The sequence below is a fragment of the Engraulis encrasicolus genome, chromosome 1, assembly GCF_034702125.1.
Source record: "Engraulis encrasicolus isolate BLACKSEA-1 chromosome 1, IST_EnEncr_1.0, whole genome shotgun sequence".
Lineage (NCBI taxonomy): Eukaryota > Metazoa > Chordata > Actinopteri > Clupeiformes > Engraulidae > Engraulis > Engraulis encrasicolus.
In genome coordinates this window covers 13,035,287-13,061,766 of record NC_085857.1, presented here as the reverse complement: position 1 = coordinate 13,061,766, position 26,480 = coordinate 13,035,287, and the positions used below count along the sequence as shown (strand labels likewise).

General features: G+C 45.4%; 1 protein-coding gene across 1 annotated transcript in view; it reads left to right on the top strand.

Moving 5' to 3' along the window:
- Positions 1-2,835: 2,835 nt before the first annotated feature.
- akt3b (v-akt murine thymoma viral oncogene homolog 3b) overlaps positions 2,836-26,480 on the top strand; it is a 48,131-nt gene continuing 24,486 nt past the window's right edge. Inside the window, exons 1-4 of the mRNA XM_063197705.1 lie at positions 2,836-3,632; positions 9,956-10,773; positions 19,920-20,045; positions 23,215-23,326. Coding sequence (XP_063053775.1) covers positions 10,728-10,773; positions 19,920-20,045; positions 23,215-23,326 — 284 coding nt within the window. The 5' untranslated portion in view covers positions 2,836-3,632; positions 9,956-10,727. The remainder of the gene's footprint in view (positions 3,633-9,955; positions 10,774-19,919; positions 20,046-23,214; positions 23,327-26,480) is intronic.

Sequence of the window (26,480 nt, the reverse complement as noted above, 5' to 3'; positions counted from 1 at the left end):
TTACAAGCTCAAGGAAACAGGGCAACTTTACTTTTTATGTTTAACTTGCGGCAATGTTTTACAGTGTAGTAGGCGTACAAGTAAACGAAAAGTAAAAAAACACTTCTACATTTTTTTGCAACAAAGGTAGCCTAACTCAGTGGTTCTTAACCTGGGGTGCGGGCACCCCCTGGGGGTGCACCAGAGATTCCAAGGGGTGCGCGGAATTTTGTTTGTCTTGAGGTTGTGACCAAAATTTAGCTTGAGAACATTATAATTAGGTCAAAATAAACCGAATTTAGTCATGTTTTGGTCCCAATTTGATGTCTTATCTGAGAATCATAGTAATCAATAGCTTAAAGTGTTTATGAAACGAAAGCAAAGTAAAGGAATTTGACCATTTCCAGGACAGATTCTGAAAGTTCTAAGCCTTGTGAATAAAATGGGATATTGTCTGGGTGCTATTTTGTCCTAAAAGTCATGTTAAAACGTTCCCAAAAAGTGTTATGTTTACTTTTTTTGGTGACATGCAAATTTTATGCAAATGATATGCGTGACATAGAAGGGGTGAGTTCACCTCATTCCACCTTGTTCAGATCAATGGCGGCTAGTACCAAAACAAAGCGCAGTGTCAAGCAGTGTGTTGCTGGAGGGCCGAACGGTGCCAGCTGCAAAAATGGCTACTTGACAGAAGGAATATCTTTGCACAAGTTCCTTTCTGTGAAGAATGATGGAACTGTGGCCGACAAGGAGAAGGCTAAAACAAGCTAGGACTCTGTGGATCCAATGTGTGGTTTTGAAGCAAGCTTCACCACAAATGTGGAGATCGTGGGCATGGTTGGACTGAAGGGAATGCTATTGCCTCAAGCAGTTCCAACAATTGACATCGCTGGCGTGCAGACTGAAACTGCCCCTGTAACTGCTCGGGCACGAAGACAGGTGAGTGCACTGCTTTGCTTTAGGCTACTCGTTTTACCTTGTCCATCTGCTTTGTATGTTGTTTTCAGGAAAGGTCAATTTTCTTCTTGGAGCAGGCGTCACTCTTAATTACTAAATCTCTGAGGGTGCTGGCCCAAATTTCAAAATTAATGTTTCAAGGAGGAGGCCGCACCTTGCATAGTAGTGTTTTTATTGCACATGCAATAAAAACACTACTATGCAAGGTGCGGCCTCCTTCTTGAAACATTAGTTTTCAGGAAAGGGTAATGCACATTACATGCCAAACCGATGCGAATGCTCTCGGAATATGCACTTTTTGTTGATTGCCACTTAACTGGTCAATAAATTGGTTTTGGGAGGATATCCGCGCATCAGCGTGGTGCTCTCGGTCGAGGACAGCCAACTCACAGACTGGGCTACTGCTTAGCGAATAAACGGAGATGCATATAGTGTAGGCCTACTTTGAAGCGTTGATTGTTTGTTTTTAGTATTGTGGTGCACGTGTGGCTGACGTTTGGACACACCTCGTCCTCAGAGTCAGGCTGAGGGACACGCGACGCCTGTGACTGAGCACAAAAAATAATAATAATGATAAACGCTAAAAATATGCTGAGGACTCAGGCTATCTAGGGTATTTTTCCAACAGCATAATACCTCCGTTTTTTCTCTAGTTGATATTTTTGCATGTAGCCTACATGCATTTCAGTCACACTATATCGCGCAATTGAATCAAAATGCCCCCCATTTGTCAACAAACACACACGCCATGTCATCTTTGGGTCATGGCAAAGCGCCCTTAGCAACCGTAACCATAAACAAAACGAACTGTCAGGCTATGTCAACAATCGTCACTTCGCCTGTCAGACATGTCACTTTCTGCAGATGTATCAGTGCCTCTGAAATAGATTTGTGCTGCTGTTTTTTTTTTTCTCATGAGGTTGGATGTGTGGTTTTTCGACACGCTGATGTTTGTATCAGAATTTTGGTTCCTTTACAAGATGTGGGTCCATCAAATGTGTGTTGTTTTCTCAGATCGCCATACTAGCAAACCAGGGACTCCCCTCTTTGATGTCACAGCCCAGCTCATTAGTCACACCAAATTTCACAGAATTCACACTTTGAGTTGCCATTTTCACAAGTTCCTCCGGGATGATTGGGTTCAAAGTCTCATCGATGCCATCAGAAAAAACAAGTCTTTAATGGGAATGACCGTTTGTTTTCGTTTCATAAACACTTTAAATCCATGTTTAACTGTGTATAGCAGGTAGAAGGTTGGGTTGGGGGTGCGCGGCTTGTCTTGGGCACAGGTAAGGGGGTGCTTTAAGAAAAAAAGGTTAAGAACCACTGGCCTAACTCAATAGGTAGGCCTACACTGTAGACCAGTTTATCTGTTTTACGCGGCCTGCTGATTCTGAGCTGCTTGGATCACTCTTGTGTGCAGGCATTTTACCTTTTATTTTAAGGGCTTGTTATTGTGCGTCTCATTAGATTCAGTGAACAGGTGTAAGAACTATGTAATGTCATGTAGCCTACTTGTGTTGGCGGCCTAGTTTTGAAACCTCTGTTATTAGAGTGTGGTCCACTGTTTTGGTCTTCCTTGGTCTTACAACCTTAATTGTGGATCTTTGTGTGACAATTTGATGTATATACAACTTGCTATCTTAAATTGACTCTAATTTGTTTTGAATCTGACTATTTTGAATGTTCACCACTTTGAGCGGCCTATTGAAATCCCTTTGCTGGTTGTTTTGCACGATGAACACTAGAGGGAGACACCTTCTACCAGCCCTCAGCGTATCCCCAAATTTAGCAAGCATCCTCCAGATAAAAGAATAAATAACTGCAACAACAAAAAAAGACAGCGTCACGAAACAGGATTTAATATTCACGTGATTTAACGAGTCATTGCTGGCTATACCCAAATTTAGACTGGCATAATCAACAACTGATAAAGGCTACGTTGTATTACCAATTTTCGTCATTAGCATTGTGTAAGAGGTAGGATTATAGAAGCTTTCCCCCCTTCTCTGAAACAAAAGCCGTAGGCTACACCCCCACTTCCAAATTAGTTTCACAATGGGAGCTTAGCCTACCAACCACTCAGACAAAAAAGTCGTGACTCCCCTAGTTGTGGGAGTCTGCACAAATACATTAAAAAAACTGTTTATGACCCACAGCCGATTTGTTTCCATGTTGTTATTATTATTTTCTTCGGTCAGACACAAAACGCATTGTGGCTGTCTGAAGGGCTCCGACAAGGCGCTGGGGCAGCCGGTGAACACAAAAGCCCGGCTACTGACACAAAGCCAGGAAGGAGAGGGAAGTGGTCCGAAAATCTGCCTGACGTGACGTCACGACGTTTCCTCAATGCCAGCGGTAACGGCTGTGGTAGCAGCAGGCAGGCCAGCAGTGACGGAGGCAAGCCGAGCCGCCGTCTCCCTCTTCTACCCATCTTCCTCGTCGTCGTGAGATATATTTACCCAGGGTCAAAGTCGATTTTCGCCGGACGGGCACTGCCAGCAACGCGTAGCAGCAATGGCAACATCGCTGTCCTTCTCATCGTTCTGCCCGTGACGGCGGGGGCTTTCCCCAGAATTTCTCCTGCTACCTCCCATCCTAGCTGGTGGCGGTGGTGGGAGAGAGGGGGCAGGCGATCACAAGGATTCCGAAGGGAGACACCCAGCGAATCCCCCCTAGCCCGTTTTCCCCGACAGGTAATATGGCATTGTGGCTAGCACTGTTTTGGGTGGGGGGTAGAGACTAGACTGGGGTGTAACCACAGAGATGGTTACAAAGATGCTAGCACGAGGCTGGGATAATGTTTCAAGTAAATGAGCAGGGCCCTGTTTCCGCTCACACGGTTCCTAAACCCACCCTTAGCTTACACTGGTACTGATACTGCTAGTAGCTAGCATATGAAGAATGCACATCTGCAAGTTTTGGATGCGAGGCAGGGTGGACATGGTTAGATGCTGCTGCAACCACAACGCTTGGGCAGGGATGATGCTAGCACGCTAACAGTTATCTATTTTGCTTGGTCGGAGGCCGCGGCCAAGCCTACGGGCCCATGTTTTCTATTTCTCGATTTGCCTTTCTTGTGGCAGGCTACAAATAAACCCATTCTAAGGTTAGTAACATACGGAATGCCTCCATTTTGCTGTTAATGATGCAGAAAAGACGGGAGTCAAACACGCACATCCTACGACATCGCTCCTTTCCCCACGATAAATGTGATCCCCCCAGCTCCACGGGCCGATTAAATATCACAACACTGATGTTGTATCATTAATTACATTCAAAATGGCATTTTACTAGCTAATAGCCGCATGCTAGCTAGTCACGCTTGTAGGCATTTTCGGATCTAACGGTAATCGCGCCGTTGGTCTATTATATAACCGTAGCCCAAAAGACAACGCATGCCCTTGGAACAAAAGCCGTTGTGTTATTGTTTGTTTATTGCATGGCGGCCTAACTCTGTCGTCTTATTAATTGCTTGCAAATCCGATGATTGTAGAGCTATAGAGCGGGTCGCGTTGATGACGGGGGGCTTTGCAGCGAACACCACTGTTGGAATGCTCCGTTGTAGTGTCAGCCATTGTTTATGTTGTCATCTGGTGTAGGTGTTTGTTTTGTATGTTTCTCTGCTTGTGGCCTTTCTGGCGTCTGTAACACTCGTATTTTACATTTGTCTGATAAACGAATTGATGGGAACGTTCGTCTGGGAATGCCCAAAGCCTTTATAATAAATGTGTGTTTATTTATAACGAGACGGGACGCACATGTTGGTAATGTCGCCACAAACGAATGGGGTAGGGGGATGGTGTGGGGGTGTCTTACCGTCTCACACCGAGACATTGGTGGTATTATACTGTAAGAAACTGCAAGACAATAACGCCACACACGATGCAGACACTGGCTAAGTAAACTGCAATTCCCTGTTCAGAGGTCTGCGTCTTATCAGACGACTAGCCTGCATTTGGCATTTTGAGAGAGTCGTCTGCGCCTTCCTCGGGCGATTCAGATGCGCGCGGAGGGGAATAGATTCTATAGTTAAGTTTCATTTAAACGCTGACTCTGAAAAACACTTCCCAGTCACGGGACCTGCCCTCAAACATAGATAGGCTTTACATGTGCAAATAAACTAGCCCCTTTATCCTCCTGCCTGGCATAACTCTGTCGACCCCTTCTTGTTTATCAAGACGTCAACGTCCATTTCTTGTCAATGTAGTCTCTCTGTAGAACTCCACTCCTCTATACAGCACAGACGGACCCCTTCCTGGAGTAGCCTATTGCTCTGTCCTGGACATTGATAAGATAATCTTACTGGTCATCTGGACTGAGTTTGTTTTAAGATTATATCTCAACTGGTATCTTCCTGCTTTAGTGGCAGTCACACTGCGTAGTGCATAGCTGTGTGTGTGTGTGTGTGTGTGTGTGTGTGTGTGTGTGTGTGTGTGTGTGTGTGTGTGTGTGTGTGTGTGTGTGTGTGACGAGAGATTCCAATTTTGGACGGGACATAGTTCTAGGCTATTTATTTTAAAGGTAAAACCTTGTCTACATGCATGGTGATGATGCTGTGTGTGTGTGTGTGTGTGTGTGTGTGTGTGTGTGTGTGTGTGTGTGTGTGTGTGTGTGTGTGAGGGAGAGTTTTGATAAGCAGTGCTGCATGCATGAGGTCTTGAATGACGGCTCAGTTACACAAGGGGCTTACCCCAGGATACATACTATGATAGGTGTGTGTGTGTGTGTGTGCAAGTGTGTGTGTTACAAACTGAATGTATAAGGGCCAGGGTGGCCACACTTTTACACATGGGGGCTTACCACAGGATGCATATCAGCTGAATGTGTGTGTGTGTGTGTGCGCGCATGCGCACGCGCGCTCGTTCACATGTGTGTGCATATGTGTGTGTGTTTGTGAGTGTGTGCGTTTGTGAGTGTGTGCGCGCGAGGGTCACCGTTCCTTTACACAGGGGACTTACCACAGGATGCAGAGGTGTGTGTGTGTGCGTGCGCGTGCGTGTTTGTGCATATTGGCATGTGTGTTTATACGCACACATGCCTGCCTGTGTGTTGTTGGGTTTTGATAAAGTGCTTGCAAGAGCAAGGGCCTGTGTGGTAGCACTAAGGAGAGCAAGAGTAGAGGAGAGTAGAGTAGAGTAGAGGGGAGGAAAGGAAAGGAAAGGAAAGGATTGGAGAGACGGAGCAAATCGCAAGGGTAGAGGATAGGAGTGCAGCCGCAAATGAGCAAGGTTTGAGGAGAGGAGAGCAGGCTAGTGAATGAGAGGAGAGGAGGCATGAGGGGAGGAACGGAGAGCAAGTTAGTGGAGCAGAGGAAAGGAGAATGAGAAAGTGACCAGGAGGAAAGGAAAGAAGTGAGCAAGAAGAGAGGAAAGGAGAGAGGAGAGTGAGCAAGTTAGGGAGAGGAGAGGAGAGGAAGGGAGAGGAGAGGAGAGGAGAGGAGAGGAGAGGAGTGAGCAAGAAGAGAGGAGAGGAAAGGAAAGGAGAGAGGAGAGTGAGCAAGTTAGCGAGAGGAGAGGATAGAAGTGAGCGAGGAGAGGAAGAGAGAAGGGAGCTAGCTAGTTGAGGAGAGGAGAGGAGAGCTAGCTAGTTGAGGAGAGAAGAGGAAAGGCGAGAGGAGAGCAAGCAAGCCACCATAAGGAGAGGAGAGGAAAGGAGAATGAGTGAGTGACCAAGAGGAAAGGAGGGTGAACAGGAGGGAAGAGAAGGAAAAGAAAGTAGAGAGAGAAGTGGAACGAGAGGAGCGAAGAGGAGAAGACGGTATGGTCAAAGAGGTTGGATATATAATAAGAGGAATCGAAACACGCCCACTCAATGCAGAAGCGTGTGCTCAAAAATTGGTCTCCTAAGGGGGCGTTGTCCCTCCTTCTTCTTCTCTTTTCGTGGTGTTTGCACAAGACGTGCGCTACCGCCATCTACAGCACTAAGGGGACTCCATTTATTCTCTACCTCAAGACTCCGAAGGTCTCCTAATCGAAGGTCTCCTAAAGGGGCGTTCACCCGACGTAAAGTGGATACCGGAAAAGAACCCGCCTGCTTTATCTCGCTCTCATATACGATTCTCTGGTATGGTGGTCGAGGAGCAAGGATTGAGGAGGAGAGGCTAGCACGCTAGTGAATAAGAAAAGAGGAAGGAGAAGGAGGAGAGAGGAGAGGGAGCAAGTTGGCAAGAGAAGAGGGGAAGAGAAGGAGCGAGTGGCCAAAAGGAGAGGAGAGGAAAAGGGGGAGTGAATGACGGAAAAAGAGGCGAGGAAAAGGGAGAGGAGAGCGAATCAGTTAGCCAAGGGGAGAGGAGAGTGAGAGTGAGTGACCAAGAAGAGTGGAGTGGAGAGGAGAGCAAGTGATTGAGCATGAGGAGTGCAGAGGCAAGGACAGGAGAGAGTGATCAAGTGAATTAGCAAGACGAGAGAGGAAAGGACTCGAGATGTTGGTGAGGGAGGAGAGGAGATGGAGTAAGCATGAGAGAAGAGGAGAGGAGTCAAGGTAGGGGTGAGGGAGGAGAGGAGATGGAGTAAGCATGAGAGGAGAGGAGAGGAGAGGAGTCAAGGTAGGGGTGAGGGAGGAGAGGAGATGGTGTGAGGCATGAGAGGAGAGGAGTCAAGGTAGGGGTGAGGGAGGAGAGGAGATGGAGTAAGCATGAGAGGAGAGGAGAGGAGTCAAGGTAGGGGTGATGGAGGAGAGGAGATGGTGTGAGGCATGAGAGAAGAGGAGAGGAGTCAAGGTAGGGGTGAGGGAGGAGATGAGATGGAGAAAGCAGGAGAGGAGAGGAGTCAAGGTAGGGGTGAGGGAGGAGAGGAGATGGAGTAAGCATGAGAGGAGAGGAGAGGAGTCAAGGTAGGGGTGAGGGAGGAGAGGAGTAAGCATGAGAGGAGAGGAGAGGAGTCAAGGTAGGGGTGAGGGAGGAGAGGAGATGGAGTAAGCATGAGAGGAGAGGAGAGGAGTCAAGGTAGGGGTGATGGAGGAGAGGAGATGGAGTAAGCATGAGAGGAGAGGAGAGGAGTCAAGGTAGGGGTGAGGGAGGAGAGGAGATGGAGTAAGCATGAGAGGAGAGGAGAGGAGAGGAGTCAAGGTAGGGGTGATGGAGGAGAGGAGTAAGCATGAGAGGAGAGGAGTCAAGGTAGGGGTGAGGGAGGAGAGGAGATGGAGTAAGCATGAGAGGAGAGGAGAGGAGTCAAGGTAGGGGCAAGAGGAGATGGAGATGGTGTGAGGCATGAGAGGAGAGGAGAGGATTCGAGAGGACATGGAGTGAACAAGAGAGAAGAGGAGAGGAAAGGAGTCAAGAGAGAGAGGAGATGGAGTAAGCATGAGAAGAGGAGAGAAAAGGAGTCGAGAGGGACAGATGAGATGGAGATAGAAGTGAGGGAGGAGAGGAGATGGAGTGAGCAAGAGAGAAGAGGAGAGGAAAGGAGTCGAGAGAGGGAGATAGAGTAAGCGTGAGAGAAGAGGAGAGAGAAGATGAAGTGAGCATGGGAGGAGATGAGAGGAGAAGAGAGGAGTCGAGAGAGGGAGCATGATGACATGAGAGAGGAGAGTGAGCTACTGTACTTAGTAGGGCTGTAACGATACACTCAACTCACGATTCGCTTCTTATCACGATTTTTGACCTACGGTTCGATACACCCCACGATTTCTGAAATGTATCTCCACTGAAGTTTGGAAACACTATCACATCAAATCATAAGGTTGTTTTTTGGACTAATGGGTAATAAAACTTTGAAAGGGCGTATCACGATACTGCCTCCTTGTATCACGATACAGTATCGTGACTCTGTGTATCACGATTTCTCGGTTCGATACAATATCGTTACAGCCCTAGTACTTAGTTTGATACAATATTGTTACAGCCCTACTGAGAACTTGTAATATGCAGAGTCACTAGTATACTGTATCGCCATGCATGGGAGGCAGTATGGTGATGCACCGTTTCAAAGTTCAGTTACCCTTCAGTCTAGAATACAACCCCATGATATGATGTGATAAGCTTAGTGCTTCAAGTCATCATCATCAGTATTATTTTTAAACTCTTTAACCTATTTGACCTATAAACTATAGTAGTTTATGTTCATCATTTTTATTTCATAATGCTGGGGAAAAAAGCAAAGTAAGGAATTTTAAAACATGTTTAAAAAATGTGGGGTGTACCGAAAATCATGAAACAAACCTTAACATGACTAGTGTATCGTGACAGCGCTACTTGTTAGCTAGAGGAGAGGAAAGGCAAGGAGAATGAGTGAGTGACCAAGAGGAGAGGTGAGCGAGTGAAGAAGAGAGAGGAGTGGAGAATGAGAATGAACAAGGGAGCAAGAAAGGAGAGAGGTGAGATGAGCGAGTGAGCAACAGTAGTGGAGTGGAGAGGAGAGGAGTGGAGTGGATTGGAGAGGAAAGGGGGTGATTCCGCTTCTTTGGGAGGTTGGCGGGCGGGCAGAGGGGCAGGCAGGCAGGCAGGCGGGCAGGGATGGACGGGAAACATGCTCTTGGCCTTAACAATGACTTTATTTCTCACGTAAAGCGCTCACAAGTAACAGCCAAGACGCCTGGTGTGTGTATGTGCGTTTGTGGTGGAGAGAGAGAGAGAGAGAGAGAGAGAGAGAGAGAGAGAGAGAGAGAGAGAGAGAGAGAGAGAGAGAGAGAGAGAGAGAGAGAGAGAGAGAGACTATTGTCCAATGGGCAGTTAGTTTTATTGTTGCAGTATTATTTCATCAAGAATGACTTAATTTCTCGTGTAAGCAGCCTCCACACGCACCAACATTACCAACACTGTGTGTGTGTGCGCCACGCAAAGAAATTTGTGTGTGGAGGAGGGGTGTTTTGGTGATAAAGGTAAGGGGTAGAGATGGTGGTAAAGAGAAAGTGATTGTGCGTGTGAATGAGAGAGAGAGAGAGAGAGAGAGAGAGAGAGAGAGAGAGAGAGAGAGAGAGAGAGAGAGAGAGAGAGATTGCTCAATGTGCTCAATGTGCTTGTTATGATGTTGTATTATTATTTAATTTTTCTCTTTTTTTTTCTTCTACTTCCTTCCAGGCTGAGTCACCTCTGTAGTGTGACTGTGGGGGAGAGAGAGAAAGCGTGAGAGAGAGGGAGAGAGAGAGAAGGAAGGAAGGAGGGAGGGGAACGGAACGAAGGAAGGTTCAGTGCTAAGTGAAAGCAGCAAGTGTACAGGGAGCGGGAAGAAGTGAAAGACTGGCACAGAAAGAAGGAGAGAAAGAGAAAGAGAGGGAGAGAGAGAGAAAGACCGAAAGACCAGCCACAACTGCTGCAGGTAGCAAGTGGAGCAGCTAAATTAAACAGGCCAGTATACATACACAGACACACAGACAGACAGATAGTGTATCACAGACAGGCACACAGACCGCCAGGCGCTCACACACACGCACTAGGCAGGTAAATAGGTAGGCTACTACACAAGAGTTAGAACGCTTGCTAGTGCGCGTGTTTTTTGTGCAAAGAAAATCAACAAAGGAGAGAAGGAGGGAGAAGAAAGAAGGAGAATAGAGAGATACAGAGAAGGTGAAAGACGGGCGAGTAAGAGGTAGGAAGTTGGTGTGTGTGTCTGTGTGTGTGTGTAATTAGGAGGAATAGAAAGACAGGATAAAAGGATAGAGAGAGGGGGGGAATTGGGTAGGAGACAGACGAGTGTGTTTGTGTGTGTGTGTGTGTGTGAAAGAGAGAACCGAGGAAAAGAAGGAAGAGGAAAGGAGAGAGGAGGCTGGTAGCCGGCGGGGGGGATCAGCGGGGTTCAGAGGCCTGCGGCCAGCCCAGCCCAGCCCAGCGCGGCCCAGTGCGGCCAGCCGCCATGGACCCCAACGTTGTGGTGAAGGAGGGATGGGTGCAGAAGAGAGGTGAGTTGACACTTGGTTTTCTGTGTTAACATAATGTGAAGTGAACTTTATTACCTGTACTGGTCATGAAATAGCCACAGCTGCATAAGGGTCAAAGACGTCCAAAATGAAATTGTCCTTCAGTGTAACGGATACCTTCTGCTGACTGCAACTGTAAAAAAACATGATTTTTAAATTGTTTCAAGTGAATGGATGACAGCCGAGGCTTTCATGAATTCACTGGAAAAAATAAATAAATAGTCATGTTTTTTACAGTTATAGCCAGCAGAAGGTATCCGTTACACTGAAGGACAATTTAATTTTGGACTTCTTTGACCCTTAATTGGCCAAAATGTTGACACTTGGTTTTAGATGCGTCTTGGCATCTCTATTAGAGGGAATGTCCGTTCGTCTGTCTGTATGTCCGTCCGTCTGAAACGCATTCTCTAAATTCCCTCCGTCATTCCCTCCTGTGTCCACAAGGTGGCAGTGCATAGACGGACGCATCTCTGTCCGCCTGTCGGACTTGTTCTGTGTGTGTGTGTGTGTGTGTGTGTGTGTGTGTGTGTGTGTGTGTGTGTGTGTGTGTGTGTGTGTGTGTGTGTGTGTGTGTGTGTGTGTGTGTGTGTGTGTGTGTGCGCGTATGAGTGAGAGAGAACTTGTGTGTCTGCGGTCGCCTATTGTTCTCATGGGACTGGACCATGTGTGTGAGTGTCTTCAAGTAGAGCTAAGTGTGTGTGTGTGTGTGTGTGTGTGTGTGTGTGTGTGTGTGTGTGTGTGTGTGTGTGTGTGTGTGTGTGTGTGTGTGTTTGTTCAGCTATTGGTGAGTGTGTTTGCGAGAGTTGGGGATAGTTTGTGTGTGTGTGTCTTCAGGGGAAGGGGATGGCCATAGTGACGGTGAAGGGGGTGGTGGGTGCAGAAGCTGTGTGTGTGTTTGTGAGCGCGTGCGCGCGTGTGTGTGCGCGCATGTGAGCGTGTGAGCATGACGGTTTTCATGGGATGGGGATCGTCATGGTGGTGGTGAAGGGGGGGGGGGGGTGCAAAAGATAGATTTGTGAGTGAGTGATGTTTTCATGGGATGGGGATGGTCATGGTGGTGGTGAAAGGTTGGGGGGTGCACAAGCAAGGTGTGTGTGCCTGCGTGCCTGCGTGCGTGCGTGTGTGCGTGCGTGCGTGCGTAGGCCTGGGTATTGATTGACAATTTTCGGTTCCGGTTCCATTTCCGGTTCCTTCGTTTCGGTTCCGGTACCAGAACGGTTCCATTTTCGGTTCCTAGAAACCCTGAATTAAACCTGCAGTTACCCAAAGTGGCCAGTAGATGGCGTAACGGGTCTGTAAATCATGAGTTTCCCTGCCTGCCACAAGGCGGCGCTCATCGTGACTTAAGCAATGGTGGGTTAAAGGCATTTAATTCTATACAGCATTCATGATTAATTGCATGCTGCAAGTTGTCCTCTCGGCATGGCTTGGCAAGTATAATAAACGGTTTTGATACTGATAAATGTAATCATGTCTGATTAAAATGGTTCTGCTGTACTGTGCAACTTCACTTCTGGTACCAATCCTATGTCAAGCCTGCCTGACATGATTTTTTAATGTAGCCTACGCTACCCAGTCTGTCGACAGCTTACCAAAACAGAGACCCAAGATTGCCCCTTTCTAGTGGTAAAAACAACCGGTCCTTCTCCTACATACATGTGTTAGGGCTTGTTCGAAAGCTTTCCAACCTTTTTTTTTTTTTTTTTTTTTATCTCGTCATTTTTTCCCGAACAGCCAGCGATCTCCTTAACGTAGACCTATAGACATGTGTTAGGGCTTGTTCGAAAGCTGCGAATCTTAGCTTTTTACAGGCTTTTACGGCACGTTTTTATGTTCTTTCAATCAAAAGTTATTGAACTGCAAGCGGCCGCTGTTTCAAGTGAAAAAATAGCGCTTTCCAACCTTTTTTTTTTTTATCTCGTAATTTTTTCCCTAACAGCCAGCGATCTCCTTAACCTAGACCTACAGACATGTGTTAGGGCTTGTTCGAAAGCTGAGATTCTTAGCTTGTTACAGTTTTTTACGGAACGTTTTTATGTTCTTTCAATCCACTGTTAGGCCTATTTAACCTTAAGCGGCCGCTACTTCAAGTAAACAATGGCGTTATTCTCCAGCCGGATTGAGGGGAAATCTTTTTTGTCGCTGTTCTTTGTTCCCTCGAATTTAACCAACGGTCTAAATAGGCTACATTTGTACGTCCCCAACACAAGACCAGTTCTTTCTAAGTAAGCTCTTTTCATGGAAAAACATGTTTCCAAGGCACTGTCAGAGACATCTTCCTGAAGAGTCGAGGTCATGGTTGAGGTTGACGGTGTTGCCGTTGTAAAGATGCTGCAACTCTCTGCACGCAAGTTAATCGAATGCAAGAGCAGTGTTTGAACAGCCATTCTTGCATGATATTAGTCTATCGCAGATATTGCAGCGCGCTCCTTCCTTATCTACTTTCCTGAAATATAGCCACACTTTCGACGGCATGTTTTTGTTTCTCAAGTAGTACAATCAGCTGGTTGAAAATCAGCTGTCTTATCAATCGTTTAAATGAGGTGCGAAACGGGAAGAGGAGGAGCGTGGTCAGTTTGTGACACTTGTGGTTGGCTGAAATGGCCGCGTGCTTAAAAACACATTTGATGGCTCTGACAGTCAGACTTCAGGAACCGAAATGTGGAACCGACAGACAAGGCACGTTTCGATGCCAAGTAGAACCTTAGCTTTTAATTCGGTTCCATCAAAGAATTGAATTTCGGTACCCAGTCCTATGCGTGCGCGAGTGGTGTTAACATGGGATGGGGATGGTCATGGGGTACACTCTATCATCCAAACTCTCGTCCTCCCTTCTATTGTGCTTGTGGCTTCGTGAGGATGTTGCAAGATGCCATTGACGACACAAGTTTATTTAATTCAGTGTCTATGCAAATGAAACAGAATGCATACGTTATTCTGTCATTTGCAATCGGGATGTTGAATGGGGGAAAGCCCCTCCAAAAGTCATTGTGCCTAGACTGACAGCGGGGGAAATGTATTGTTTTCTCCATGGAGGCGGCCGGGGCGTTAAAGGGGTATGCCACTATCTTGGGGCTTAATACAGTTAAAATCGTTGGCTGGGGTTTATAAAGGTGGTAAAGTGTCTTATTTTTCATGTAAGCCGTTGTCTTGCTTTAAGACAAGTTAAAAGAGGGAGCATGTCGCTAAGCTAGTGAAAGTCAATGCATCCATGTAGCATTGCTACATGCTACACGGATCCATTGACTTTCACTAGCTTAGCGACATGCTCCCTCTTTAAGCCACAAGGCCACAAGCACAGGTGGAGGACGGGAGGTTGGATAATGGACGGTAACGTACCTATGGTGATGGTGATGGAGGGATGGGGATAGTCATGGTGATAGTACAGCGGTGAGTGGAAGGGGATGGTGATGTGTGTGTGTGTGTGTGTGTGCGCGTGTGCGCGTGTGCGTGCGTGTGTGAGTTCACACGTGTCTGTCTGTCTGTCTGTCTGTCTGTGAAGTGGACCTGCACTGTGTGTGCTGGGAAGAGTGGACCATGTGTGTGAGAGTTGTAAAGTAGAGCTGTGTGTGTGTGTGTGTGTGTGTGTGTGTGTGTGTGTGTGTGTGTGTGTGTGTGTGTGTGTGTGTGTGTGTGTGTGTATGCACCTGTGTGTGTGTGTGCACCTGTGTGTGTGTGAGTTGTAAAGTAGAGCTGTGTGTGTGTGTGTGTGTGTGTGTGTGTGTGTGTGTGTGTGTGTGTGTGTGTGTGTGTGTGTGTGTGTGTGTGTGTGTACGCACCTGTGTGTGTGTGTGTGTGTGTGTGCACCTGTGTGTGTGTGAGTTGTAAAGTAGAGCTGTGTGTGTGTGTGTGTGTGCGCACGTGTGTGTGTGCGTGCATGTGTGTGTGTGTGTGTGTGTGTGTGTGTGTGTGTGTGCACCTGTGTGTGTGTGTGTGCACCTGTGTGTGTGTGTGTACCTGTGTGTGTGTGTGTGTGTGTGTGTGTGTGTATGTGCGCATGAGAGTGTATGAGAGAAGCAGAAAGAGTAAGGCAGCAGACTCACTGTGTGGCACTGTGGTGAAAGTGGCGTGCGTGCGTGCGTGCACGCGTGTGTGTGTGTGTGTGTGGGTACTGTATGTATTGTATATGTGGGAGTGAGTTGGAGTGGTTGGACGAGGAATGAGAGTGTGAAAAGCTAACAAGCAGTCGTTGTGGAAATGAATGTGATTGTGGTGGTTGAATGGGACTCCGATGGCGTGCATGCCTCCTATTCTCTTCTCCTCTTTTCCCCTTATTCTCTCTCTCTCTCTTAGGGATGCACCGATACCACTTTTTTGAAAACCGATACAAGTACGAGTACATTAATGGGTGTACTTGCCGATACCAAGTACCGATACCGATACCTTTTTACCATCAAAATTAGGGGTGGGCATAGATTAATTTTTTTAATCTAGATTAATCTCACTGTAATTATGAAATTAATCCAGATTAATCTAGATTAATCTATATCAAAATGGCTCATTCAGAATAGGCACGATAGCGAAATAATGCCGAAAAAAACCTTGGGGTTTCTTAAGACAGATGGCGCATTAGACCAGAGCTCATCTTTTTTTCCAAAATGAATCTCATCTTCAAAAAATGGTCATGTTGATACTTGGAGATGAAAAAATCACAGCAATATGTATAAAGTGTGTCCAATATGTTAGGAAGCATTTACAGTTATAAGATAGGCTACTGAAATTTCAAAATGAACAGCGCTATAAGTTGTAGAGGCAAATACAGATAAATCTATCAAACATTTAGGCTATTTAAACAATATTACCTCAACAATTCAGCATTTCATTTCTAATGGGGAGAGAGAGAGAGAGAGAGAGAGAGAGAGAGAGAGAGAGAGAGAGAGAGAGAGAGAGAGAGAGAATCTGCCACTGACTGTTAAAAGGAGCAGCGGAGTTCGACAATCTTCAAAATGCATAGGACTATCACACGGAATGTTTTGCAATTATAGCACAGGCAAGATTTCTGGAAGTTGTTTATGTATTCTATGCAATGCGTGAGGAAATGTAGGCTATGTCGGGCTGGTAGCTACTCACGCACAATAATGTCTCTATGCTTCACCTCAAACAATAACGTCTCTTTAGTCTACCACTTATGAAAAAGCACTCAAACAACAACTACCACGGCAGAGGGATTAATGTTTTCAGCTGCAAACACTTCATATTTAGTAGGTCTGCTGAAACAACAGGTGGAGAGAGGACAAGCGACTGGAGCGCAGTCTAAAAGCGTCTGTCAATTAAGCGCTATGGTGACGTGCATACCCAAACTCCAAACCTATATTTTGAGAATAGATTAACGTGCGATATTTTCTTTATCGCGCGACAAGAGTCTCACATTATCGCAGCACGTTAACGCCGATAACGGCCCACCACTAGTCAAAATACAATGAAAATAAATTTGTTTTTTTCCACCTGTGATATTTTTATTGTCCATTTCCATGTAGATTTAAATGTTAGTAAATGTATGAGGTGGCACTTTTTTCCATGCTGTTTTCAAGTCCACAGAACGTGACAAGATTTTGCATTGTTTTGTGTAATAGCAGTATCGTTCCTGGTATCTGCAAGTGCTTGACGAGTACGAGTACGTGTATAATGAGCAGTATCGGGTGCCAGTATCGGTATCGCTGCATCCCTTCTCTCTCTCTCTCTCTCTCTCTCAATTCAATTCAATTCAATTCAAAGAAGCTTTATTAGCATGACAAAAAATATTTTGTATTGCCAAAGCATTGGTTCAAGATACATTGGTAATGATATAATGAAATAAGTGTTAGAACAAACACACAAATGAATGCTTGCGATTGCATTGATATCAGCAAGAAAAGAAAGCAAACAGAAATGTGTGGGTGTGGGTGTCGGTGTGCATAGTGTGTGTGTGTGGGTGTGTGTGTGTGTGTGTGTGGTGGGGGTAGTGACTTTTGTGGTGTCTATGCAATATCCCTCTGTCTATGGCATGCACTGACATATTTGGCAGCAAGCGTTGCTGTCTGCCCTTGTTGTCCCAGTAGGATAGATAATAATTTGTCTGTATTCAGATCCGGGAAACCCGGGATTACTTGGTTAAATTTATTAAAGTGCGCTTCTCTAATTTTTGAGTATTTGTCGCATTGGAGAAGGAAGTGCGCCTCTGTCTCGACCTCACCTGTCGTGCAGTGAGCACATATCCTTTGCTCTCTTGGCAGCCATGATTGTCGTCGTCTGCCTTTTTCGAGAGCGAGGCTGTGGTCACTGAGTCTGTATTTGGTCAGGATCTGCCGCTGCTTTATATCTCTGACAGTAAAGAGATATTCTTCTTCTTCTTCTCTCTCTCTCTCTCTCTCTCTCTCTGTCTGTCTGTCTGTCTGTCTGTCTCTCTCTCTCTCTCTCTCTCTCTCTCTCTCTCTCTCTCTCTCTCTCTCTCTCTCTCTCTCTCTCTCTCTATCTCTCTCCGTCTCTCTCTCTCTCTCTTTCTCTCCTGTCTCTCTCCCCCTTGCTTTCTCTCTCATAATCTCCAGTTCTTTCACTCTTTCATGTGTGTACTGCACATTCTCTCTCTCTCTCTCTCTCTCTCTCTCTCTCTCTCTCTCTCTCTCTCTCTCTCTCTCTCTCTCTCTCTCTCTCTCTCTCTCTCTCTCTCTCTCTCTCTCTCTCTCTCTCTCTCTCAGACAAACTCTCTCTCTCTCTGTCTGTCTGTCTGTCTGTCTCTCTCTCTCTCTCTCTCTCTCTCTCTCTCTCTCTCTCTCTCTCCATCTATCTCATTCTCTCTCTTCTTTTCTGTACGTGTGAGCATGATGGAGGAGAATGTGTCTGGAATTGACGGAGACACAATTAGTGCAGACTCGCCAATGACCTGTATTGACTGTACAATTGAACATTAGTGTTATTGTGTGTGACTGTGTGTGTGTGTGTGTGTGTGTGTGTGACGGTGTGTGTGTGAGAGCGTGCGTGTGAGTGTGTGTGTGTGTGCGCGCGCGTGTGTGTGTGTTGGAGTGATTGGGGGTGGGGGGTGAGAAGGTAGAATAGACGAGCAGCTGTAATGAGTCAGTGAATACATTTGTTGCATATAAAGACATGATGTCATCATGTAATTGTGTGTGTGTGTGTGTGTGTGTGTGTGTGTGTGTGTGTGTGTGTGTGTGTGTGTGTGTGTGTGTGTGTGTGTGTGTGTGTGTGTGTGTGTGTGTGTGTGTGTGTGTGTGTGTGTGTGTGTGTTGAAGGGTAGAATAGCGTGTAACTGTATTGAATGAATACATTACAAGCATATAAGAGACATGATGTCATCCTGTGTGTGTGTGTGTGTGTGTGTGTGTGTGTGTGTGTGTGTGTGTGTGTGTGTGTGGGTGTGTGTGTGTGAGTGATGGAGAGAGAGAATTTATCAGTGATGGAATTTGTGTGTGTGTGTGTGTGTGTGTGTGTGTGTGTGTGTGTGTGTGTGTGTGTGTGTGTTTAAAAATAGTAAAAACAAGGAATGAATGACAGTGATTCGCATGTGCCCAAGTAAAGTATTGTGTTTTCTTTCGTTCTTTCTTTCTATCTATTTTTGTTTTGTTTACTTGCATGCTTGTGTTTATCATCAGTTTTGTAAAGAGTTCAGATGGAAAACCCCCAAGACTTTCAGAAATATTCAAACATAAAATTGTTTTAATATTATTATATGTAAATAATCTCCATCCACCTGGAATGAAAAAAAATCCATCTCTGGATCTTAAAATTATTTTTAAAAATTGTTTATGAATTTAAAGTTTTACAGAAACTTATACCCAATTAAATTAGATATTGTTGTTAAGTACTACAAACCCCAATGTTTGTAAACATTAATGAAGTTTTAAGTGTGGTTTCGCATCTTGTTTCTTCATACCGGTAGTGCATACCCAGTAGGGCTGCACGATTATGGAAAAAAATCATAATCACGATTATTTTGGTCAAAATCGTAATCACGATTATTGATTTTTTTGGCAGATTTTTTTGAAAATTATAACAAGTTGAGATTATAACCAAGAATGAATTATGTACGGGATGAGCAAAATAAAATGAAATTTAATAATTATGTAAAGGCAATAGCATGAAACTTAGGTGGACAGAGTTCTGGCCAGAAGCACCTGCCTGTAAGTAGGTTCTGGCTTCAAGAACGCTCTCAAAGGTAGGTCATTGTTGCCACGATTAAATCACGATTGAAATCACGACTTCGATTTCACGATTTTATCACGATTTTCGATTATTTTCGATTAATTGTGCAGCCATAATACCTAGTACATGTGTGCACTTGGTTGTCGGTTATATCCACATGGTGAGGGATTGGCCATGTTGGCTCAAACAAGCAAATGGGCATCATGTCAATTTTGTTGTTATTTGCAAATGCTAAAATCAAGCCATACACAGATTTGGGTAAACATTAGGGCTGTAACGATATTGTATCGAACCGAGAAATCGTGATATACAGAGTCACGATACTGTATCGTGATACAAGGAGGCAGTATCGTGATACGCCCTTTCAAAGTTTTATTACCCATTACTCCAGAAAACAACCTTAGGATTTGATGTGATGGTGTTTCCAAACTTCAGTGGAGATACATTTCAGAAATCGTGGGGTGTATCGAACCGTAGGTCACAAATCGTGATACGAATCGAATCGTGAGTTGAGTGTATCGTTACAGCCCTAGTAAACATGTATTGCACCTGTGGTTTCAGGGGTTTCACATCTGATAGCGTGTCAATAGGGACCAACACAAACGCCCCCCAAAAAAACATGCTATATGTATGATATTATGTAATACGAACTGGCGACCGTGCTACTTCCTGTGAACATTAAAAAAAATCTATCCCTATAACTTCCATCCCAAAGGACCTAGAGGAATTTTATTTGATCCATTTGTGTGCAGTTATGTTTGTTTGTATTGGTGTTTGTCTTTCTTGACACAGTGTCTTTGTCGGTTCTAGCCTGCTGCTACTCACTGTGTGCTCTTTTCCATGCCCTCTGTAGGAGAATACATTAAGAATTGGCGACCACGCTACTACCTGTAAACTTGAATTATGTAAAAGTTGGTCGCTCTTGACAAGGCGGCCATATTGGCTCCAGCATGCTCCTCCTGACTCTGTGCTCTTTTCCGTGCCCTCCACAGGAGAATACATTAAGAACTGGCGACCGCGCTACTTCCTGCTCAAGACGGACGGCTCCTTCATTGGCTACAAGGAGAAGCCGCAGGACATGGACCTGGCCTACCCGCTCAACAACTTCTCTGTGGCCAGTGAGTACATTAGTAGTTTCGTACCTTAATTGTGAAAGGGCTGTACAGTCAATTGGGTAGGGCTGATCCAGCTACCGCAGATTTGTCATTGTTAATCTTGCATACAAAGCAGTGGTGATCTACATCAAAAATGTAGTCCGTGTGGTACGTAGAGTGTGTGTGTGTGAGAGCAAAAGATGGTGTGAAGAAGTTATGTCACCCACAGTGTGTGTGGAGTGTAGATGTTTGTAATTTGTGTGTGTGTGGTGTACAGTTAGTAAGTTGTGTTGCACACTGTGTGTGTGCGCCTATGTGTGTATCAGTGCACTAGGGCAGGGGTGTCAAACTCAAATTGACAGAGGGCCAAAATAAAAATCTGGAACGAAGTCGCGGGCCGAACTGACTAAAATTGTGTGAACATGAGCTTCATACTCATAGTTAAATTTCTCACACACCTTTTCCCATCATGTATGGTAGTTCAAATGTCTCTGCACATCCTGTGACACACCATATTTCATGCTCAAGTCTTGATATGCTATAGAGTACATTAATGGTGCATGTAGGCCAACTGTAATACAGATTTGAAATGATCTCGCGGGCCGAATAAAACGGCTCTGCGGGCCAGATTTGGCCCCTGGGCCTGAGTTTGACATCCCTGCACTAGGGTTATGTAGCTAGCCTGCCCTGCCATTAGGCCAGACCTCCCTCTGCTCCGCTGCACTCAAGAGTGTCACACGGCCTCATGATGAGTTTTGAAGAGGGCTTTATACGCCACTGCTGGATCACATGTTAGCCTAATGCAGTATCAGGGGTTTTCAACGTGGGGGCCCGGGGCCGGTGAGGGCTGCTAGGGGGCCCCGTGGCGCTGAGGTAAGCAGGAAAAGCATAGCAAAACCAAAATTACTTTTTGAAAATTGTGTTTTCAAAAAATATCCACAAACTTGTAAACAGCTTCTTTATCTACGTAGCAAGTTGTTGGAGAGACCTTGTTTTTCCCCCAAGTTACTAAGTTGTGATGGTTCCAAGCCCCACGACACACACACACACACACACACACACACTCACTCTCTCTCTCTCACACACACACACACACACACACACACACACACACACACACACACACACACACACACACACACACACACACACACACACACACTTCCATGAGTGTAAAAAGTGCAATTGTGACCGCTGCTGACATTTTTACTCTGCAGTTCAGTCTGCCAGCTTTTATTCACACTCAATAACAGGATGTGTTTGTTTCTCAGAAATTGGATGAGGTCTTTCTGACACTGAGCTCCACTTGGTGTGTACACTACACGTGTGCGTGCGTCAGAGGTTGCGCTAGACTTTTTCACAGTCCGTCATTTTGACGGACAGGGTCGAAAAAAATCCGTCATCGCCTATTTTTTAAATTCGTCACCTCATTTCTCAATGTGGGGGGTCGCGATCCCGCACCGGGAACAACACATGCGCAATTGCGCCAATTGAGAGTAAACCGTTGTGAATACATCCCCTTTCACTCGACATTCATTACCCAACTTTGAGGATAGAGTCCATTATGCTGTCCACTTTCTCTCTCTGCCCCTCTCATTGCACTGTTTTAAAAGCTGCAGATATCTTTCACTGACGCGCGTCTGATTCAGTGTTCAGCGCTATGGTCACCACAAGCACTTTTTTAAAAGACGCGTGCAGGGCTTTATCCAACAGCTGTCAGTCACTCGTTTTGCTCTGATTAATGCACCGATTGCAATAGGCCAACAAAGGCGTAGCCTATTAAATAATATTCGCGTTTGGCTTCACATGCACGATGGAAAGGAAAGCCTTCTTGAAGCAGAAAGGTTTAGCCCAGGCAGGCGACAAAGGCACTGAAGCCAACATCAGGAAGACGACCAGATTTCGCAAAACTTTGTTGAAAAAAAGCTAGCGACGGTAAGGGAGCCACTCTATAGCCTATGTAGCCTCATCGGCTTGATATGTTGGCTCTGGGAACGAGGTAGTTGTCTGAAATAAAATTAAAAAAATAATAATGGGTGAACCAGATATCGAAATGAGAGAAGGTTAGCCGGTTTCTGGCAACGTTTGCCAAGTTGTAAGTTACGTTGCCTGATAATATGTAGGCTTTTGAATAGCCGTCGTTTTTATTAGGCTATTTAATTAATGCCCTGAAGCCGTTTTAGACCAGCGTTGCCTTTGAGTGAAGGTTCTGGCTAGCAAACATGTTATTCGAATTTTTGTTTATGTTTCAAGCGAGGAGTTATGAAACAATGCTTTTATGAAGGACGATAGAGGGACAACTTCGTCATTGGCAGAAAATCAGATAGTCGGTAAATGTAGTAGGCCTAGGTCTACAAATAGTTCTAAATCTTAAATTAATCAAAGTCACACGTGAAAGGTGGCAACGTCTTCATTATTTTAATTCAGTATTTGGAGCAAGTGCAGAGGCGCGCGACCTTCTGCAGCCAGCCGCACAGCCCAGCTGCTGCGCATGGTAGGCTATGACAAGCAGGGAGAGAGGGAGAGATAGTTGCCGATAGAGGACGATAGTTGCAAGAAAATATCTGCGCTGATGATAACTAGGCCCTAGGCTATGCCTTATTGAAATGTATATTTGCTCTACTCGATAGAGGTGTAGGCCTACTTAAACTTGTAATTTATTTATCATCACCCTGAATATTGATCCGTCAAAATGACGGACAGGCTTCAGAATTTTCCGTCATCCTTCAAAAAAATCCGTCAATGACGGACATTTGTCGGTTAACGCGACCTCTGGCGTGCGTGCAAGTGAGAGTGAGTTTCTCTGTGCCGATTTTGCCAGTATTTTTCTGATGACCCTTTGAAGAAGGCGCGTGTAGGCCCTGCCATAGCCAGCTGGTAGGGCACTCGCCTGCCATGCGGCTGACCTGGGTTCGATTCCCGGCCCGGGTCCTTTTGCCAACCCCTCCCCGTCTCTTTCCCAATTCGCTTCCTGTCCACCTCTCACATTGTCCTATCAAATAAAGTCGAAAAAGACCAAAAAGAAATCTTAAAAAAAAAAAAAAAAAAGATGTGTGTGTGCTTGCATCCGTGCCTTTTCTGACCACCCCTGACGTGTGTGTGTGTGTGTGTGTGTGTGTGTGTGTGTGTCTGTGTGTCTGTGTGTGTGCCTGTGTGTGTGTGTGCGTGTGTGTCCTTCCTTCCCCGTCTCCAGAGTGTCAGCTGATGAAGACGGAGCGGCCGAAGCCCAACACCTTCATCATCCGCTGCCTGCAGTGGACCACCGTCATCGAGAGGACCTTCCACGTAGACACGCCCGACGAGAGGTACGGGACACCGCCAAACACCTGTGTGACACAGGGACATCTGGACGTGTGCGTGCGTGTGTGTGTGTGTGTGTGTGTGTGTGTGTGTGTGTGTGTGTGTGTGTGTGTGTGTGTGTGTGTGTGTGTGTGTGTGTGTGTGTGTGTGTTGCTACTGCTTTACTGCTAATCTAATGTGGCTACTACAGATAGATAGGTTGTGGTCATCGTTGGTGTGTGTGTGTGTGTGTCTGTGAGTGTGTGTGTTGCTGCTTTACTACTGATCTAGTGTGGCTTCGGCAGAACACACAACACAACGCTTTCTCAAAACGCTTTCTCTTGGGTAGTTGCCAATGGGAAATTGCACTGCAACCAACAAAGTAGCTACCGTAGTTATCAACTACGCTTTCGAGAAATACACCCCTAATGAGAATTGGTATGTAGTTCTGCTCCAAACGTGTGTAGTGGCAGGTGGCCAGGTGGCAGTCACAAGGTGTGGATAACTGGTGCATGTGGTTGAGACAAGAAGAAGGGACCATCAGGTCAAGTGAGGTTGAGAGAAGGTGAAATTGAGTTTATTGATTGCAGAGCTAGTTATTAACCTGCTTGATAAACAGGGTTTTGTTAGCTCAAAGCTATGAAAGCTTTGACCTGATTGTGTGAAGTCAACAAGTACAAACTGGCTATTCTTTCGGTATGTTTTTAATTCCCTCTGGACCAGAGGTCGCGTTAACCGACAAATGTCCGTCATTGACGGATTTTTTTGAAGGATGACGGAAAATTCTGAAGTCTGTCCGTCATTTTGACGGATCAATAATCAGGGTGATGATAAATAAATCACAAGTTTTAAGTAGACGTACGCCTCTATCGAGTAGAGCAAATATGCATTTCAATTAGGTATAGTTATCAGCGCAGATAATTTCATGCTATCGTTTGCCTTTCTCCCCCTCTCCTTGCTTGCCATACCATGCGCCGCAGCTGGGCTGTGCGGCTGGCTGCAGCAGAGCGCGCGCCTCTGCGCTTGCTCAAAATAATGAATTAAAATAACTAAGACGTTGCCACCATAGCCTACACGTGTGACTTCGACTTTAAGATTCAGAACTATGTTTAGACATAGGCCTACTACATTTACCGACTATCTGATTTTCTGCCAATGACGAAGTTGTCCCTTCATAGAAGCATTGTTTCATAACTCCTCGCTTGAAACATAAACACTATACGAATAGCATTTGCTAGCCAGAACCTTCACTCAAAGGCAACGCAGTTCTAAAACGGCTTCAGGACATTAACTAATAGGTTAAAAACGATGGATATTCAAGAGCCTAAATATTACCAGGCAACGCAACTTACAACTTGGCAAACGTTGCCAGAAACGGCTATAGAGAGGCTCATAGAGAGACTCCCTTTACCGTCGCTGATATTTTTCAACAAAGTTTTGCGAAATCTGGTCGTCTTCCTATTGTAGTTCTAGGCTTCAGTGCCTTTGTCGACTGCCTGGGCTAAACCTTTCTGCTTCAAGACGGCTTTCCTTTCCATCGTGCATGTGAAGCCAAACGCGAATATTATTTAACACTGCGCCTTTGTATTACAATCGGTGCATTAATCAGAGCCAAACGAGTGACTGACAGCTGTTGGATAAAGCCCTGCACGCGTCTTTTAAAAAAGTGCTTGTGGTGACCATAGCGCTGAACACTGAATCAGACGCGCGTCATGAGAGATATCTGCAGCTTTTTAAACAGTGCAATGAGGGGGGCAGAGAGAGAAAGTGGAAAGCAAAATTGACTCCATCCTCAAAGTTGGAGAATGAATGTCGAGTGAAAGGGGGTGTATTCACAGCGGTTTACTCTCAATTGGCTGCAATTGCGCATGTGTTGTTCCCGGTGCGGGGTCGCGACCCCCCACATTGAGAAAGGAGATGGAGAATTAAAAAAAATAGGCGATGACGGATTTTTTTCGACCCTGTCCGTCAAAATGACGGACTGTGAAAAAGTCTAGCGCAACCTCTGCTCTGGACATGTGTTATGTCATTGGTGTATTTCAACAGAAATGAAAAACATTCAATATCCAACACACACCTTTGCCATGTTTTGCCCTCTTGCTAGTATTTTTTGGCAGAATACAAAAAAAAGCCGGTTACAGGAACTGTGCACCTTGGTTTGAGCTACGTACTAGCTAGTTGGCTATTCTTTCGTCGTGTTTTTGACACCCCGCCCCCCTACCCCCATGTGTTTTTTGTCCGCTAGTATTTTTCAGCTGAATTGAAAAACAAACTTGGGTTGAGCTTCTAGCCACTTAGCTATTCTTTCGCAATACTTTTCACATCCCCTGGGCCTGTTTCTGTCCGACCAATATTTTCCAGTACAATTGGAAAAACAAACCCACTTAGTATATGCTTCGGTTGAGCTACTAGCTAGCTGGCTATTCTTTCGTCGTGTTTTTGACACCCCGCCCCCCTACCCCCATGTGTTTTTTGTCCGCTAGTATTTTTCAGCTGAATTGAAAAACAAACTTGGGTTGAGCTTCTAGCCACTTAGCTATTCTTTCGCAATACTTTTCACATCCCCTGGGCCTGTTTCTGTCCGACCAATATTTTCCAGTACAATTGGAAAAACAAACCCACTTAGTATATGCTTTGGTTGAGCTACTAGCTAGTTGGCTATTCTTTCGCCATGCTTGTGACCTCCACCTGAGTGTGTTGTTGTCCGCTAGTATTTTTCAGCTGAATTGCAAAACAAAACCCACTTACAGTAACTGGGCATCACTGGGCACCACCTGGGATTTATAACTTCCACTGTTCACATCCAACACACACTTCTGCCGTGTTTTGCTCTCTTGGGAGTGTTTGTTTGCTAGTATTTGGCAGAAAAAAAACAAACCCGGTTAAAGGAACTGTGCCGTACTACATTGGCATACCCTCGATATGTTTTGTCTGGCAGAATTGGAAAAATAAACTCACTTACAATAACTGTGCACTTGGTTTGAGCTACTACTAGCTAGTTGGCTATTCTTTCGCCTTGCTTGTGACTTCCCCCTAAGAGTGTTTTTGTACGCCAGTATTTTTCAGCAGAATTGCAAAACAAACCCACTTACAGTAACTGGGTACACTGGGCACCACCTGGGATTTATACTTTCCTACTGTTCACATCCTCCGCTGTTGAGCTGCTCGTTAACAGATGGC